Source organism: Coffea eugenioides, unplaced genomic scaffold (genome assembly GCF_003713205.1).
Source record: "Coffea eugenioides isolate CCC68of unplaced genomic scaffold, Ceug_1.0 ScVebR1_489;HRSCAF=1175, whole genome shotgun sequence".
NCBI lineage: Eukaryota > Viridiplantae > Streptophyta > Magnoliopsida > Gentianales > Rubiaceae > Coffea > Coffea eugenioides.
The window spans coordinates 1,571-18,815 of record NW_020864330.1 but is presented as its reverse complement, the minus strand read 5'-3'; the positions used below and the strand labels follow the sequence as shown (position 1 = coordinate 18,815).

At 34.4% G+C, this 17,245-nt stretch overlaps 1 protein-coding gene and 1 long non-coding RNA gene across 5 annotated transcripts; both read left to right on the top strand.

Moving 5' to 3' along the window:
- Positions 1 to 4,873, top strand: LOC113758331. Of its 4 annotated transcripts, XR_003466671.1 has the most exons (6): positions 1 to 438; positions 1,615 to 1,659; positions 1,754 to 1,794; positions 1,907 to 1,943; positions 3,247 to 3,534; positions 4,586 to 4,873. It is a non-coding gene; the product is annotated as an uncharacterized LOC113758331 (long non-coding RNA). The 4 variants fall into 4 exon arrangements; XR_003466669.1 differs by having other exon boundaries at positions 1,754 to 1,943; XR_003466672.1 differs by lacking the exon at positions 1 to 438 and adding an exon at positions 731 to 1,274 and having other exon boundaries at positions 1,754 to 1,943.
- A 6,474-nt stretch (positions 4,874 to 11,347) lies between these two features.
- Positions 11,348 to 16,372, top strand: LOC113758329 (ACT domain-containing protein ACR10-like). Its single transcript, XM_027301245.1, has 6 exons — positions 11,348 to 11,915; positions 12,561 to 12,785; positions 13,216 to 13,321; positions 15,041 to 15,356; positions 15,546 to 15,821; positions 15,934 to 16,372. The coding sequence occupies exons 1-6, from the start codon at positions 11,762 to 11,764 to the stop codon at positions 16,069 to 16,071; spliced, it is 1,215 nt and encodes a 404-aa protein (XP_027157046.1). The 5' UTR covers positions 11,348 to 11,761; the 3' UTR covers positions 16,072 to 16,372.
- The last annotated feature ends 873 nt before the right edge of the window (positions 16,373 to 17,245 follow it).

Sequence of the window (17,245 nt, the reverse complement as noted above, 5' to 3'; positions counted from 1 at the left end):
ACCGTCACAAGCTTTCTCCCACTCTCCACTTTCCCCTCTCCATTCCTTCATATTGCCGCCTCCATTACTCCCTTTCTTCCTCTGTTTTCACTTTCTTTCTTTTTCATCAGCCTGATCATCATCATTCAGAAATAAAAAATTACACCCAACCAACTCCACTTCTCCATTTTTTCCTTCTTTGAAAGCCTACCTTTTCGTTTCTTTTTTTTTTTTCGTTTCTTCTTTCTTCCTTTACCCACCGGACCAAAAGGTCCAAAACAGAAAAATGCAGATGATTCCTTTGTCTCACATCTTTCTCCTCACTTCCCAATTAATGGCTGATCCCTGCCAAACTCTCTCTTCGTCGTCAAAAAACAAGAAAGGGGGAACAAGGATGAAGGGGGAGGATGTTTAATTCATCTCAACCATCTGCATCATTTTTGACCAAATATAATCGTGGTAAACTTTTACCCCTTTTGCCTATGTTTAATGTCCCTTTTTTCGTTTTTTTTTAGTAATTTTTTCCTCTCTTCTTATGGTTTGGTCTTTCTAACCACAGAGCATGAACCTTCATTCCTTTTCTAAGATGTGGTATAATCTGACATAGGTACCTGTCATATCTATATCTACTAGAAATTTTACCGTAAAAAAATAATTTCGTTGACTGATTTTGTTTTTTTTTATGGGTTCTGTTGGATTTTTTTTTCCCAGATTTATGTGTTCAGTTATTGTATTTATTGAAATTTAAGCTTTGTATGCCCTCATTTCTTATTTTATTGTGTATGTTTTATCTTTTTTCCCCCTTCTACTTTCCCCTTGGCTTAGAGCATGTCCAACCATTAATGAAAAATTTTAGTAAGTCTGCAAGAAAAAAAGAAAAAAAGTAGAGAGTTTCTTCTCTTGTGAGTTTTCTGCTACTTTTAATATTCATATTCATATTCAATGGTGAAAATCAAGGTGAACAAATAATTTTATTGTTTGGTAGGTAAAGGAGAAAGGAAAAAGTTCTGTTAATTTTTGTTTTCCTTTCCATATATCAAAGGGTAAGCTTTTTATGCCCTAATTATTTAATCTCTGTCAATGTGTTTTGTACGTCTTTTTTTCCTAATATCGTCTTGGTTTGTAGCACCATTACTAAGAAATTTCAGATAATATCTTCTTACATGAATTTCTATAAACTTTAATGGTGGAATTCAAGTTTAAACGGTACTACTTTACCTTTTAACGAATATTTTTTCTTTCAGTTAAGATAACAAAGATGCAAATGTCTCACTATTGCAGCCCCTATTTTCTTGGTACTCTTTTTTCTCTTTTTTTCCTTTTAGATTTATTATTAGTTTGTTTTTCCAGTGTTGTAGGAGCATATTTGATAATTTTCTTATGGATCACTGACATTCCTCAGGGATGAATGGTAAGTTTTTATGGAATTGTAAAGTAATTCTTATACATTACTGTTGAAGAAAATAGTTAGCTAATTTTTAAAATTAGAGGGATTTTTGGTGAAGAATTTCATGTTGTGCTTTTAAGGCTGTGTATTTTGCCTTTTGTGCAATGTAGCAGAAAGATATAGAACTTGATCTTGTTGGGAATTTTCCATATTAAGTTATTCTTGAAGTATTCTACACTTTTTTGCAGGGATGAAAATAAGAAGCAAATGAAGTTGAAAATGAGGCATCGAAGGTGAAATTTTCCTTTTTTTTTCAATGTTGTGCCCAATTTCCATTTTTGCCCTTTCTCAGCTATTCATGAAATTCATTTTTTTTTCTACTAATAGCTACATGAGATGAAAGGGGGCAATAATTGCCAAGAAAATCTGTATGTGGATTTTGCCTTTCTTCGTATGTCAATTTCTTTGTAGCTCAGTTTTTGTTCTTTTGACTTTATCTGGTAGTTATTTTTCAATATTTTCTTTCTTTTTTTTTTCGAGGTTTTTTGGTTGTACAAGCGCTAGCCTCATGGTAATGGTAAGTATTCGAAAGAATTAATGTCTTCTAATTTTTTTCCTTCTTTTTTTTTCCCTTCACTACTCAAAAAACCTTTTTCTAGAGCTTTTCTTTTTCCTTTTTTGGAATGGGGTCTTGTCATATCTTGCCTGATGGAATATATCTCTCTTTTTGCTTTTTGTTAAAATTTAGTTTTACTCTGTTCAAATTCCTGGTTAATTTGCTCGGTTAATGTTTTACTTCTTTGATGTCTAATGTTTTATGTGGGTGGAAATTTAAGAATTTGATATTTACATAATTGTTCATCTCCATAGTGCTTAAAGTCCCATGTGTTTTAATGATTACTAAGGTCCCAAAACTTTGATATTTTTTCCTCTCTCTCTCTGGTTTATTTTTTGGGTGGTATTAGTATTTGAGTTTTGCTTTGGATTGTAGAATGTCACTTATTGTTTAGTGCTGAAGCTAATTGCATGCATGATCTTAGTTTCTTTGCTTGGTGATGTGTTTGCTGAATTTGCAGTTTTCAATCTGTGTTTGGGATTTGTAAGTTACAAGCTTGCTTAAATAGGTTTAATAGCTCTATTCTACTCACAGGTCATTGGAATTGTAAGTGTTAAGAGTACTTTGGCATGAGGCAATTGGTGCATGCATTACTACTTTTCTATTTCAGTTTTGTTGAATGTGCAAATGGCCTTTTCGAATTAGTTGTGACTTGTAAGTTAAGAAGCTAGATTCAAGTACAGAGTCCAGTTATTGCTTCACAGAAAAGCTATGTTCAGAGTATTACCTCAATAATTTTTACTTGCCATCTAAAGATTGTTTGATTATTGTTAAGAATTTGTCGTCTGTTTTTTTACCATCAATGTTGTTAAAAGAATTTTGAGAGTGGCCACTAGATTGTTGACTTCTTCAAGACTAATAGTTAAGCTGGTATCTGTTTGTCTATGTTAGGAATTTTTACTGCACTGTTTACTGATTTTGGGATTGGATAGGCTATTGAAATCTGTTGAGTAATAGTTAGACTCGTTATTTTTTGTACATGGTAGAATTTGTGCTGCATTCTCACCCTATGCTTACTTGTCCAATTAAGATGAAAACGATGAAAAGGAATAGTCATAATTGGCTCTTGAAATTGATTCATTATGTGTTCCTTTGGAATTCAAATTGTCTTTCTTTGTTAGGTTTATCTAGCAACCTCAGATTTTATGTGCAAGTTTTGCTTTCTCTTCATTTATTACATTCTGATATTACTGGTGAAGTTTTAGTTATTGTGTTGATGTTATCTTTTTTCTTATGGACTAACATTTTTCTTTTTATCTTTCAGGAAGGTGAAACTATCCGAATTAATGTGAAGAACAAACCTTCTAGTAGAACAGGCATGCTTTCAGCTACAGGATTGTTAAATGGACATCCTGGAACTGTAAAGGCCAAAACTCTAAGCATAGCACCACTCCCCAGTGGAGGAGTGAGGATTTAGTCTCCTCTCCGACCCCCTCCCAATGATTCTGCAGCTGCTAGGATGACTTTGGGAAGGCATGATACTACTCTTAAGGGGCCTAAGGAAGTTGCTAGACATTCTGCTGATCCACTGGCAAATCTGTCACAACTGGAGGTTCCCATTGTCCTTTCTGTTACGTTTTTGAAACTTTATTTATCCTTCTATGCAATTTGAACAGCAGAATTTTGTATACCAAGAGATTTTGTTATTAGAGGTAGATAGAGCACTTAATTGTAGCAGACTACAATCAAGAATATTGAGACCTGCCAACTTTCAGAAACTCCCATCAAGAAGGATCATTGATCATCACGTGATTGGAATAAAGGACTTATCTGAGTCGATTTAAAGGACAATTCTTCTTGTGTTTCAGGATGGGGTTGGTAGTTTAAACTTGAGGCTTTCAAAAAATTTTGCTTTGTCTAGCTTTTTGTATGAGGTGTTCAACCTTTTTATTTAACCTTCATTTAGGTCCATGAATTGGCTGGTCATATAAAACATTATTACTAAATTATCTTAACTGGATAATTTCAGTTATCAAAAAGCATTTTGCCCACTGTTTGTTTTCTTGTAATATTCTCTGATCTGCAGTGTAGATATAGTACTTAGGTGTAGCTCTCCAAATTAAGAATTTTAGTGATACAACTGGTATTACCTGATCTTGTGGTTTTGGGGAAGTGGAGATAAGGTAGGGTCATCCTTTTCAGGTGGTCATGTAACTGACTTCTTAGCATAATGTTCTGATAGGGAATATAATTCATATTTAGAAACATTTGGAAGCAAAATCTATAACAAAAATTTCTAGCAACCTTTTGTAAATTACCTTTACTTCAGTGGCATTTAGAAAGACAAACTTATCTCGCTTGATAGAGATTCATAAATATAGGAATCATCAATATCTTGCTTGATAAATATGAATCTTTCTCATTGGTGCTACCTTTTTATGTCATGTATGTAGACATAAAATATTAGCTGCTGTTTTACCAAATGTCTTTTATCTGGAATTGTTCTGACTTTACATGGATATGCTATTCTCTCTCCAACCTGTGTAAATGGGCTTGGTCGTTTTAAATGGTTTATGTAGAGATACAATACTTGTATCTCGGAGTCAGCTTGTGGTCTACTTGTGATGAAATTTAATAGCGATTTTGTTGTTGGCATTCTGCAGAAGAATCTTCCTACAACCACTGGAACAGGTTCTAAGAAGTCCACTGCAGCTGGATGGGCTGCTTTTTTATCATGTTAGCATTTGACTGTTGGTGGTTCGGATCTTTGTCTCCTGTTGTATTTAACAAGCTGAGAAAAATTGAAAAGAAAATTCATAACTGAAGGAATTTCAATATGTGCTCCATCTTTGGAGGAATAATTATTCTCGAAATGTGTTGATATCGTTCTTTTGACATACTTGGACTGTTGATCTCAAATTTATATGCGTATAACACAAGATAATTCTCTTTCCTGGGTTTCTGCCCCAATGTTTGTTTCTCTCCAAGTCGTGATCAAGGGATTGAATTGCTTTTATAGGATTGCAGTTCTTTTCCAAAGAACACGTCTTTGGGGGTAGTGGGTAAGGCTTATTATAGTTTTGTGTGGAAGCGCCTCTTGGGACGGGATGGATTAGTATACATTTTGTATGTATAGATTTGTCCAAACATGAATGGCACTAATTTATGAATGTTTTAATGCTTTGGATGTGTTTGGATCGACATCATTTGTAAACAAGTATTTATTTGCATCACAATTTATTTTATAATTGGTTTTTAAATTTTTCAATCATCTTTTCTATTTTATGTATGTCATATCATAAAAAACTATTCTTACAAATAATATTTCCAATATTATTCTAACTAATATTTTTAAATAATTTCCTATCTAAACACAATTACTATTTTTACATGTTAGAGCTTTTTTTTTTTAAAGGAAAGAGCATCTTCCATGCAAAGAAGGTTAATGGAGTTTGGTGGGCGAGTACACCTTTCCCTTCTCTAATTAGACTGTGTTGAGGTGAAAAAAGAGTTTAACTTGGACATGTAGCATTCTAGGATTGTAATTGTTTAATTCAGGCATTATTTACAAGTTGTGAATGTCATGCTAAACTGGAGTATAATTTGACTTTGTATTATCAATTTCACGTAGGAAAGAAAGCTTGTGTTGGCAGATGTAATGTCAAGAAAATACATCTGATCTTGCCTGTGCCAGTTGATACTTTATTTTTCATTTTTTTAGCCACTTGATACGTTTTGGTATATATACAGAGACTTGCAACCACTTTTCCTGCTTAAAAAATCCCATCGGTTGAGACACTATCTCCTATAGTCATGTTAGTAAGCATAATTCTGACGTTTTAGAGCGAAATCAAAACTATATGCTTTTTGGGACAAACAAAATGTTAATGTATATGGCAATCAATTAAACAAATATGCATCCGCCAAAATATGTTTCCAGCAAATTTTTTTTCATCTATTACATTTTATAAAAGAAAAATAAAACTACATGTCTTTTTCCTCATTGAATTTACTAACTTCCTTCTCATTCATAGCACAAACTATACATATACATTTCAATATCTTTTCTTATGCAGCTACTTCACCTATTCATTTTTTATTAATAATGTCTTAATTTCATTCATTAAACAAAATAACAAATACAACCATACATTACATGCAAATCAGCTCATATTGGGCATCATTTTAATTTCTCACCGTGCGCAAGCACGGTGTCATCTTGCTAGTCTTCTCCAACATGGCAACAGTAAATAGAGACTTTGGGCTTAATTTTGGTGTTCTTCAACGATGCCAAAGAATTCACAGCATCCCTCAGTAGTTGGCAGTTGGTAAATGGTAAGTTGGTCGATGGACGTTGGTTGATCGCGAACAAAACTTGCATTAAAATGCAGCGTAACGGAGTAAAATATTCGAATCAAATGGTAGCAGTGTACATGAAAAGAGATGGAGCGGAGTTCTACATTAGAAAAGACTCGCGGGGATTGATACGAAAAAGTCTAAACACGTGCAATCAAAGCAAATAGCAAAGTTCCACGTGCTACTAACCTGGGGTGTCAAGTTATGTGGTCAGTAAAGTTGGTAAAACCAACATTTCGTCAATCTACTCATCTTTCTGCACCTATGAGTTGTCACAGCTACCTCCAGTAATTTTTTAGCCATAGAATATTCCATTTGGGTAAAACGGAATATCGTCATCTCTTAGTGGAATTTTTTTTTTTTGCGTGAAGTATTTCATTAATTTAAATAACTTAGCATTTCAGAAAATTCAAAAGAAAATCAATTGCATATACAAAATTTTCATGTGTTTGATATTAGCCATGCACTCAATTTCTAAAGATATTTGTTAATGGGGTTCATACATTATAAATGAGTTATCTAAGGTGGTGTTTGGATTGCAATTTTTTTAAGAAATTTTTTTTTATGTTTTTTGTAAATATGCTTCTCAATCACTTTTTTATCTCATATATATATATATATATATATATATCAGATCATCATAATAAATTTTCTACAAAAATTTCAAAAAATAACAACCCAAACAAAGCATTAAGTTATGATAAATAGAGAGATAAACCAGTTAATGCTAGTAATATCACGGGGCAATATGAGAAGGCAAACTACTACATTTCGTCCTTGCGATTTTTTCCTCCAACTCAATACTTTAATAAGAAAAAATAATTGTTTACCATAACCTTCTTTTATTCCATTCTCTTTTCTAATTTTTAGGTTCAAAAGCTACATAGTATAATTTTCTCTTTTTTAAACATAATGTTTTAATCATATAATTTGAATTAGGTTGAGAACATTACAAAAATTTAAAAACTAATAAGAGAGACAAGTGATATTTTTTAAACTTTAAGAATGTTAAGTGATATTATTAAAAGTCTAAGGAAAGGTTTTTGGAATTATCCCAGACTCAAAAACTCTTCCAAATTAGTTCTAGTTCTAGTGCAGGGGCGGAGCCAGAAAAAAATCTTAGTGGGGGCAAAAATAACACTAAAATTTTTTATCTACTCTTTTTCTAATTTTTTAAGCAAAAAAAAAAGTCTCATGCATAAAATCACCATTTCACAAGTTAAAATATTTATCAAATAACCCATTTATTAGTTATTACATTAACTAATCAATTTTCAAATTTCTTTAAAACAGTAATAGTCTCATGCTCTAGAAATATATTTGCAAACAAATTTAAAATAATAATAATAAGAAGTAATTGTTTAGAACCTGATTTTGATGGTCTCCTAAAGTTGGTGAAAAGAGCTACAAAATGTGGCGGACCCAAGTCCTAGAAGATCAATTGATTTTGGTGCAATCTCTAAATAGGATGAAGTGATCAAAAGAAAGAGTAACAAGCTTTGGTTGTGGAAAAAAAAAGGCTCTCGTATGTATGTTGGGGAGTGGGGACAACCGAGAGCCAGATGAGGAAAGGGAAATTGGGGAGTGGGGACAAATGAAGTAAATGATAATTGGATGAAGTGATAAAAAGAAAAAATAGTTGGCTTGGGTGTGGAAGAAGAGGAGCCGGTTGTGAAGGGAAATGGGAGACCACAGGAGTAAAGGGAACTTGGGGAGTGGGGACCAAAAGGAATGACTGATATAATTGGTACTTGGCCCTGTTGGTGAGAAAATGGGAACTAGAGGAGGAAAGTGAATGATATAAATTTTGTGACCCATTCTTCCATATTTTTTCTAAAAAAAATTCTGGGGGCACCTTTAAAATTATGTCAAAATTGTAGATGTATTATAGGAATTTAAGGGGCAGTGGAGCCCGTGCCCCCAATGCCCCACTTTAAATCCGCCCCTGTTCTAGTGCCAACGTTCCACCGAGGCAATACATTCCAAAGTTTAGTCATCCAATCTCTCTGGACTCCTATCCGTCCGTGTCGTGTGGACACGGACAAGACATTTTTAGGCATTTCTTAAGATCTCGCAAAGGTCAAACGACTCCAGTTAGTTGCTTCCTTTTCACAACTTTGAGCTAATACGCACTCGTGCGCAACTCGCTGCTAAAATGTTGATACTGCGGCGCATGTGGAAAGGAAAGCAATTGAAATCACAATCATACAAAATACCTATGCACGAGTTGCGCTTTGGCGTTCATAATTCCAATTTGGATTTATCAACCGAGTGCCCAACACGTCGTCCAGATATATTTCAAATGTTATAATTTTGAAATTATAAATTAAATAGAAAGATAAAATAAATATAATAAAAGATAGGTTAGATTAAATGGAAAAATATTCAAATGTTAGAAAGTGCAATAATTATTAGTATGCGTATATACATAATAGGTCAGATGAATATTAAATATGTAAGGTGTCCGTTAGAACATACCTTCCAATTTATATCGCACTTACATTTATTGTTATCTTTACATTAGGTACTTTCTCGATTTGGTTGTATTTTTACCAAAAAAGAAAAAAAAACTTAAAACTGTCCGGGACACCCCAATAAAAAAATGTTAAATACATCTGAACCTCTTATGCATGAACCAAGTTTTATCCTTCCCTCTTTTTTTTTTTTTTTTTTTTTTTTGTAACAGAGTGGGTGTTCGGGTCAATTCTTACGGGACCCGACTATTCCCACTCCGACCCGGGAGGAGAGACCCCATCCCCCGAACACGTTAATCACGGGAATCGAACCCTTGCATGCACTGGACATCAGCTCCTAAGGATGCTTGCTAAGATCAACCGAACTGTCCATGAGGGACTTTATCCTTCCCTCTCAATGGCCTTAAATCTCACTCAATTGTTCAGCGAGTGCCATAATTTTCACACCCCCGGTATTTTGTAGCTATCCATCATATTATCCAGTTCATTGTTAGCAGACAATTGATAAAGAAAGTTCAGCAAATGTTACTTCCCTTTTTCGATAAGTAAGTCGAGAAAGGATGTTATGTAAATATTAGGGTACCTTTACTTGCATAAGTGTCAACATCCAATTAGGAACAGTAGAAACCTTCAAGAGTTCCCGAAAAAAAAACTTCAACAGTTTGGTGGAGACTTGTATGGTTACCAGCACACTACTTTTCCACCAGTTTTGTCATACACAAAAAAGAAAATCTGATCCTTTTTAGTGCTATGTTTGTCGGTGCAATGAACTAGTCAAATCATTTGATTCCTTGATCCGGGGGATGAGCTAAATTCATACCCCTACATTCTAAATTCACACCAATATGACTTTTAGTACTAACTGTACAAGTTATTAATGTTCGTAGTACAAGTCATTAATGCATCATGGGCGTAAAGTATCACGAGTATTGATAACTTTTACTTTCTTTATCTCATTTTGATAGTTTTATTTTTTTTTATTTTAAATTATAGTCAAAATTTCAATTAAAAAATATAATTAGCTTTAAACTCCTCTAAAATATCCTTGTTTATTGTACATCATTACTTAGTCTTGAATAGTGCAACCTCAGTCAGTATTATTGTTGTAATTAATGTAAAAATATAACGATTAGTCACACTCCTAATATTAATGTAACAATATTTTTAAAAAATAATAGATTAAATTTACTCTTTTAACAAACTTAACTAATTTTTTTTAAATTGTGTAATATACGAATCAAATCAAGTCAAGAGCACACTATTAGTAAGAGGTATACGGAGGTGTGCACTTAGTGTCACTTTTGAAATTTGATTGAAATGTCCGAATGCCCTCTGTACGTGATGGTATCCACTTCCCAAAAGAAGGAAAATATCCTTATTGAACAACCAATCGCAAACCGCGACGTTTCTTATAAACTGTAGAGCCCAGACACGTGAACTTGCTACCTTCCTTCCTTGTGTTCCCGTTTTAGCCATTTTAGCCCGTACAGACGCCCACATAAGGCGCCCGATTTGTTAATTTATCTGTTAAAACACATACTAACAAGCTACAACTACAATTTATGCAAGAAAATCGACGGGACACTAGTGTCTAGACTTGTAACCACCAGCCTTTGGGTTGGTGGCCACCACCTAGCCATTAAAGCTTGGTGGAGTGGGAGGTAAAGTTCAAATTTTGCCTCACACATTTAAGAGTGGCTTAGATTCAAAAAATTCAGACGGATGCGTAATGCACCTGTCTGGTTCGGTGGTGGTTCAGTTCCCTTCAAATTATTTTTTGGTGATGGTTCAGTTCCCTCCGAATTATCTCCGGGTCTCCTTAGGTCCGTTTTCTCTCCCCTAGTGTAGGATATATCAGGATATATAATAGTTATCATTTCCGAAAAAAAACTAGTGTCTAGACTTGTGACTTTATTGCTACCTTCCCTTCATGTTTTTAGCCTTTTAGGTGGACAGAGACACGAGATGCCTCGACTTGTTAATTTATCCGGTAGAATAGTGAGGGCTCATGTTGCTTATGCCAAGACAAGATGAACATGTTAACACGTCGACATTTACTTGAACAATATTTCTATCACTTAAGTTAGATTTTAAACATTCTATATATACCCCCCTTCTCTCTCTCTCTCTCTATATATGTCTTACATTGCAATATATATATATATATATATATATAAAAGATAAACCACGTAACAAATTGTTGACTGAATTATCAATGAAGATATATGGCTACTTAGTTTGAGAGTTTAGGATCGAAAAGAAAAGAAGAGAAAGGTTATGAAAGAAAAGAAAAGAAAAGAAAAGAAGAGAACGGATTAATTTTGATGTTGTTTGATAGTTTATAAAAAAAAATAAAATGATATTGAATACACATATCAATAAAATTTTGTTTAATAGACATTTAGGATAAAAGTGATATCTTAAAAAATTTTATAAAGCTTACTTCAACTGTCTTTCATTTTTTCACCCATATTTTAGGGAAACAGTAGTTTTATTTAACGGTATTTGTCCGAGTGACTTATCAAAAAATTTCCATTTTCTTTCTTCTCCATCGCTTTACCACTTTCAAAACAAGCAATCTTGTCTAGCTTTCTTTCCCTTTCCGGTTTTCCCGTCAAATAAGCTCCCAAAAATAAACGGCGTCCAGCAAAGCTAGCTACGGAGAAACCAAAAAAGCAGAAATGAAAAGAAAAGAAGAAAATGGGAAAAAAGTCCTATATTTGTTGGAGTCCCACTTTTCTGGATGGCAGCCCCCAATCCCGACTCCTCCTCAATTTAGACATTAGTTGGAGAGAATCAGAGAAAGAACATAAAGGCCAAACTACACTCTTTATCTGTTTTTGTGTTTTCACACTTGTACCCCTTCTTCCTTTTCTTCATTTTTGGGCTCTGTTTTACTGTGGACCATCCTCTGTAGTCATTCCTCCCTTGCTTCATTCTAACAATTAGGTCAATGAAACAGAGTTCAAAGGGAAAGTAAGCTACGCCACTGTTAAAGAAGTTGGAGAAATGGGGGTAATATATGAAGATGCGGTTTTGATTAAGGAAGCGGAGAGCGCAGTTGATCACACAGAAATCACTGTGAATTGTCCAGACAAGACTGGTCTTGGCTGTGATCTTTGTAGGGTAATCTTGCTCTTTGGCCTTAGCATTGCCAGAGGAGGTACAACAGTTTCTTGTGTTCCTTAATCTGTATCATACTGCATTTTTTTTTTGTGAATTTTGATGATTTGTGTAGAAATGAAAGAATGGTTGTGATTATTTTAAACTTTATTATTTTTCTTTTCCAAAATATTCAGCCTTTTTATTTAAGGTTTCAGAAGGCAACATATTAGGGTAAAGAATGATCGGCCATTGTGTTTTTTGGAAATTTTGTTGAAATTTGCTTCTTATTTTAAAGAATCCTTTAAAACATTTCAACTTGTTGCCGGAAGGCATGTAGATTATGGTAAAGTCTTGAACTTTTTTCCTTCTTTTTTCGTTTGATACTGTTCTGATGTAGTTCCAGTGAAGGTACCTTGGCTTCATGGCAAACGTAGTTACTGTTAAGGGTTCAAATCTTTTGATATACTGCTATTTTTACTATTAGCAAGTTGGTGAAACATGAGACGTTTAGTGAAAGCTAAGATGGGTCATGCCGATTCTTAAATCTTTGTTTAGTGGTACTTTTTCATTTTGAGGTTTAGTGTACATAATGAAAAAGCAATATTCTGATATGGTTAATTTACCTAGATTCAGTATTCTAAGCAAAACTGGGAATTTTCAACTCTTAAAGTTTTGTTTATTAATTCTTTTTGGGCTGAAACAGATGTTCAAACAGATGGTAAATGGTGTTACTTAGTTTTCTGGGTAGTTGGGAAGCCAACGACCAGGTGGAGTTTGTTGAAGACGAGGCTTCAAGAGGTGTGTCCAACATGTACACCTGCAGCATCAGGAATTTACTATTACAGACCAGAGTTTCAACAGCCCAGGCCTCCAGATATATTCCTTCTCAAGTTTTGGTGTTCCTATGACCGGAAAGGACTCTTGCATGGTAAACCTTGTATTTTACAAACTTAACATACATGTATCTGCATATAGTATCTTCTGAAGTAGAACATAGGTATTATCCAATCTCCTTGATCTGCTTGCTTTTCTTGTTTCTTCTCCTTCGTAGTTATCTTCTTGAGATTTGGGAAAATCTGGTCTATTTTGACCTGAAAATTGTTTATGCATGGGGGGTTTTGAAATTTTCAATATTTTAACCCTCATAGAGTATAATGTCCTATTGCCGTACATTTGGTATCACTAAATAGACGTCATACTTGTTCTCATGGTGACGGTAGTAAAAAGCTCGCTGTCTGGGGAAAAGATTTTGTTGCTTGCTTAGTAGATTCACTCCAGCTATTCCTTACTGATAGTTGGTAATGACGGATTTTACGTTGTCTCAAAAATTACCGAGGTTCTTGGATTCACCTATGCAGATGTAACTCAGGTCCTTTGTGAATTAGAACTCACAATCAAAAGAGTGAAGGTATCCACTGCGCCAGATGGAGGAGTCATGGATCTCTTCTTTGTAACGGACACCAGGTTGTTCTCTTCTGGCATATTTTAAGTGTACGCGCTTTGGCATTTTCTACTGCTTTCTGCGTTTTGTCTTTGATCCTTTTGCCAATAAAATAGACAACATAACACATCTAAGCTTTTGTACCAATGTAAAGTAGTGATTAGGCATATTGTATATTCCGCAGCGTTCTCTTTTCTGGGCCATAGTCAAAGTGAGAAGTTCAAATTTGTCTTATTGAGGAAATGCAGCACGTGGAACATGGTGTGCAATTTGCAGGCCATGGAGGAATGATTAAGTATTAGACAAGTGGCTAACTTATGCAGTATTCTTCAGTTATAAGAATGAATATCAGCATTACTATTTGAACAGAAAATGACAATAATGCTTCTTGGAATACTTTTTGTCTTTTGTAAAACTGATTAACTGTATACTGCTCTGCTGGCTCTCAAAGTCCTTAAATATCCCAAAATTTGTTTCAATTTTTCTGTTCTATTTTAGTCACTGAAATTGTTAGCGAAGTTAAAAGAAATTCCATATAAGCATTTTCTGCTTGATGGATTACCTACAGTGCCATCGTGAGATGTAAGTTATGAACTGATACAGTAAAAGCAATTGCAAACTCAAGGGACAAAACGAAGTAAAATAAGGAATTTTTTTTATCCCTGCTGGTTCTGAACTGCAGTTATTGTCTTGCCCGCACATATCAATCTTTAACTGAAGTTATGCACTTTCATTTGATGGCTGTTGACTGATAAATGCATTGATATAATGAACTTGTAGTTGTATAGTATTGCTCAATCTATTGGAAAATATTAGACAGCATCTAATAAGTGATGTTGCGTGTCATAATTTAATCCAACATCTGAAGTATGATATATCCACTGATTGCTATTTGGAACTTATAGTATTTTTAATGCAATGCTAAATCGCATTGTCTTGCTCTATCTGAAGGAGTCCCATGTAATTCCTTAAGGCTCTTTTGGGTTTATATACACGTTCAAGTCATGTTGGTGCATTCTGCCAAAATTCCTAGCCGTGAAGGACAAAACAGTTCTGCTGCTATTTGCTGATATCAATTTTACATCAGAAAAACTTGTCCAATTGCAAGTTGTGCACATCAGTTTCCCTATGTTACTATACATCTCAACTAATGTTATGAGAATAGCAAGAAGATGAAAATTAGATGCAATATCCAACTGAATTAGTAGAAGTGGAATTGTCACTGCTCCTTGAATGACTGCGGGAAAACCCCAAAGCCATATTGAAATTAAGATACTGAACACCTTGACATGAAATTATGTAACTAACAAGGATACATAAATGGAGAAATCAGATCTCACCAAAAGCTTAGGTAGATTTCAGTTTGATTTGTTTCTTGCACAGGTGGAATTAGGATTGGTAATATTTTCTTTTACGTCTACATTTGAAAAGGTAAGGTATATTGCCACCTTCCACCTGCCTACCTTCAGTCTGTTATTCTCATTTTATAATTCCATTTATTATGCAACACGGAACTCTGTATCCAAATGGGTGTACTGAGTGTATCTGCTTCTCTGTTGGCACGTGCATCATGGGTTCTTAGTGTACGCATGTACATTGCATATGTTCCTGTAATGCCATGTTCTCTTGTGAGCCTGCTTGTATGCATGAGCAATGAGGAGAGGAGATCACACTTCAACATTTCTAACTTAGTACTATTTTATATGCATTATTAAAAGTAGTTGTCTTCTCTTTAACATCAGGGAACTTCTCCACACTAAAAAGAGACAGGAAGAAGCAATTGATCATTTGAAAGCTGTCTTGGGGGATGCCATGCTGAATTGTGAAATTGAACTAGCCATTCCTGAGGTTACTGCATATTCACAATCATTTCTTCCATCTTCAGTCACTGAAGATATGTTCAGACTGGAAATGCTAGGAGTTCTTGCCTCCAGTTCTGTTTCTATTGAGGTGGACAACAGCCTCAGGCCCTCCCACACACTTGTTAAAGTCTTATGTCAAGTTCACAAAGGCCTCATTTATGATATAATGAGGACCTTAAAAGATTATAATATCCAGGTATATTTTTTGCTTTCCATCCTGGAATACCATCTTTTGCATTTGTGATTTTCCACTACAAGGAACTTTTAAGTTAGAATCCTTGAGAGGACTAAAGAAGAGTAAAGTTAGGGGAACTTTTAAGTTACTTATTGAGCCTGGAACTTTAGGTTCCATACCACGTAAAGAACTGATTTTTATGAATGTCAGATCGCTTATGGAAGATTCTTTGTAAAGAACTGTGAGGTGGAATTATTTATAACGCAAGCGGATGGGAAGCAGATAATTGATCCCAACAAACAGAATGCTCTGTGCTCCCGACTGCGAATGGAACTTGTTCACCCGCTTAGGGTGGATGTCATAAGCCGCGGCCCTGATACTGAGCTGCTGGTAGCTAATCCTGTTGAGTTATCTGGAAGAGGCCGTCCTCTTGTTTTCTATGATATAACGCTAGCCCTCAAGAACATGAATATAAGCATATTTTCGGTACTACATTTTTGTTTTGATGGTTTTCATTTGATCTCTCATCTTGGGCCTTAAGTAAAGTTTCCTTTGCATTACCATTTGGTCTATACTCTGTTCCCACAACTCATTGTAGGTGGAGATAGGAAGACACAGGATTCATGATCGTGAGTGGGAAGTATACAGAATCTTACTTGATGAATGCGATGGCTTCTCTTTGCCAAGGAATGAAATTAGAGAATGTGTCCGAAAGAAGCTGATGGGATGGGAATGAGTTGGTCAGCAACAATTTCCACGCTTTCTTTGTGTACAGCAGTCCAAAATCTTTACCCTTTTGTATTTCTGTTTAAATCATTCCACTCCTTGCAGCGATTCATTGTAAATGTAAATGTAAAGCAATATTAGGAGTTAATTACAGGCAATATTAGGCAAGTTGCTCAAAGAAGTAAAAGGGGCTCAAGCAGCTCTAATAAGACTATAACCAGCCTCATGTGCTCCATCTTTGAGCAATTAAGTTTAGTTTTCAAAAAATGGTTTCTCTAAAAAACTTTCTACTTGTGTTTTCTTAGTATTTATTTTTTCTCTCAAATGTCTGTATATATTGGTTCTTGATTTGAGTGGTGGGGCTATCTGGGAACATCCCTGGCCAAATTGAACGAAAGGCGATTTAGATATTTGGCTGTCAAAATCTCATGCATTAAAGGGATACTACAGAATATCTCAGTAGTGTCTGCTTCGATATAGAAAGGTGGTCCTACTACTAACGAGTAATGACCATTTATGATCTAACTGAGCTGATGTACAGAGAAAGTAAATCGGATTAACAGATGGAAATAGTAATATTAATTTACTCCAATGAAGTTGTGAAAAACAAATTTTATGCTGACCATGTTTGTGGAGTATTGCAAATTACAATCATAATGTTTTCGACATTTATGACAGGCATATATGTGAATTTTATACTCCCTCCGTTCCACTTTGATAGTCCTGGTTCTTTTTTCACACAGTTTAATAAAAAGTAGTTAACTTTGTTGGAACAATCAATTTAGGTAACTATTTTTCTAAAATACCCTCAAAGTGGGACGGAGGGGGTATTTGAAATTTAAATTTAGCATATATGGGATTCATCCAAGCATGGCAATATGCCGTTAGACATAAATTTTGGTTTAAATGCATTAAATTTTTTAATAAAGGCATCAATTTCTATAATGCAACAAAGTAAGTACTAAGTAGAGTTTAAGCTCATTTAAGAAAAATAAAATGTAACTCATCTCTTGACTTATCAATTTAAAACTAGGAATATAATTAAAAGAAAAATAGTTCAAAACATCCCTTGTATTTTGCCAAATAAATTTTCTTGCCATTCATATTTAAAATAATAACTTTATGTCCCTTATAAAATAAAGTTGGTAAAATTTAATCCTAACCTAGGTTTTCAACCACTTTTT

Bases quoted from the DNA above. Each gene is read 5' to 3' on its own strand.
- LOC113758329 (XM_027301245.1), top strand. From the start codon at position 11,762: ATGGGGGTAATATATGAAGATGCGGTTTTGATTAAGGAAGCGGAGAGC. The intron at 12,786-13,215 runs GTAAACCTTGTA...TCACCTATGCAG, and splicing joins CCGGAAAGGACTCTTGCATG to ATGTAACTCAGGTCCTTTGT. The intron at 13,322-15,040 runs GTTGTTCTCTTC...CTTTAACATCAG, and splicing joins TTCTTTGTAACGGACACCAG to GGAACTTCTCCACACTAAAA.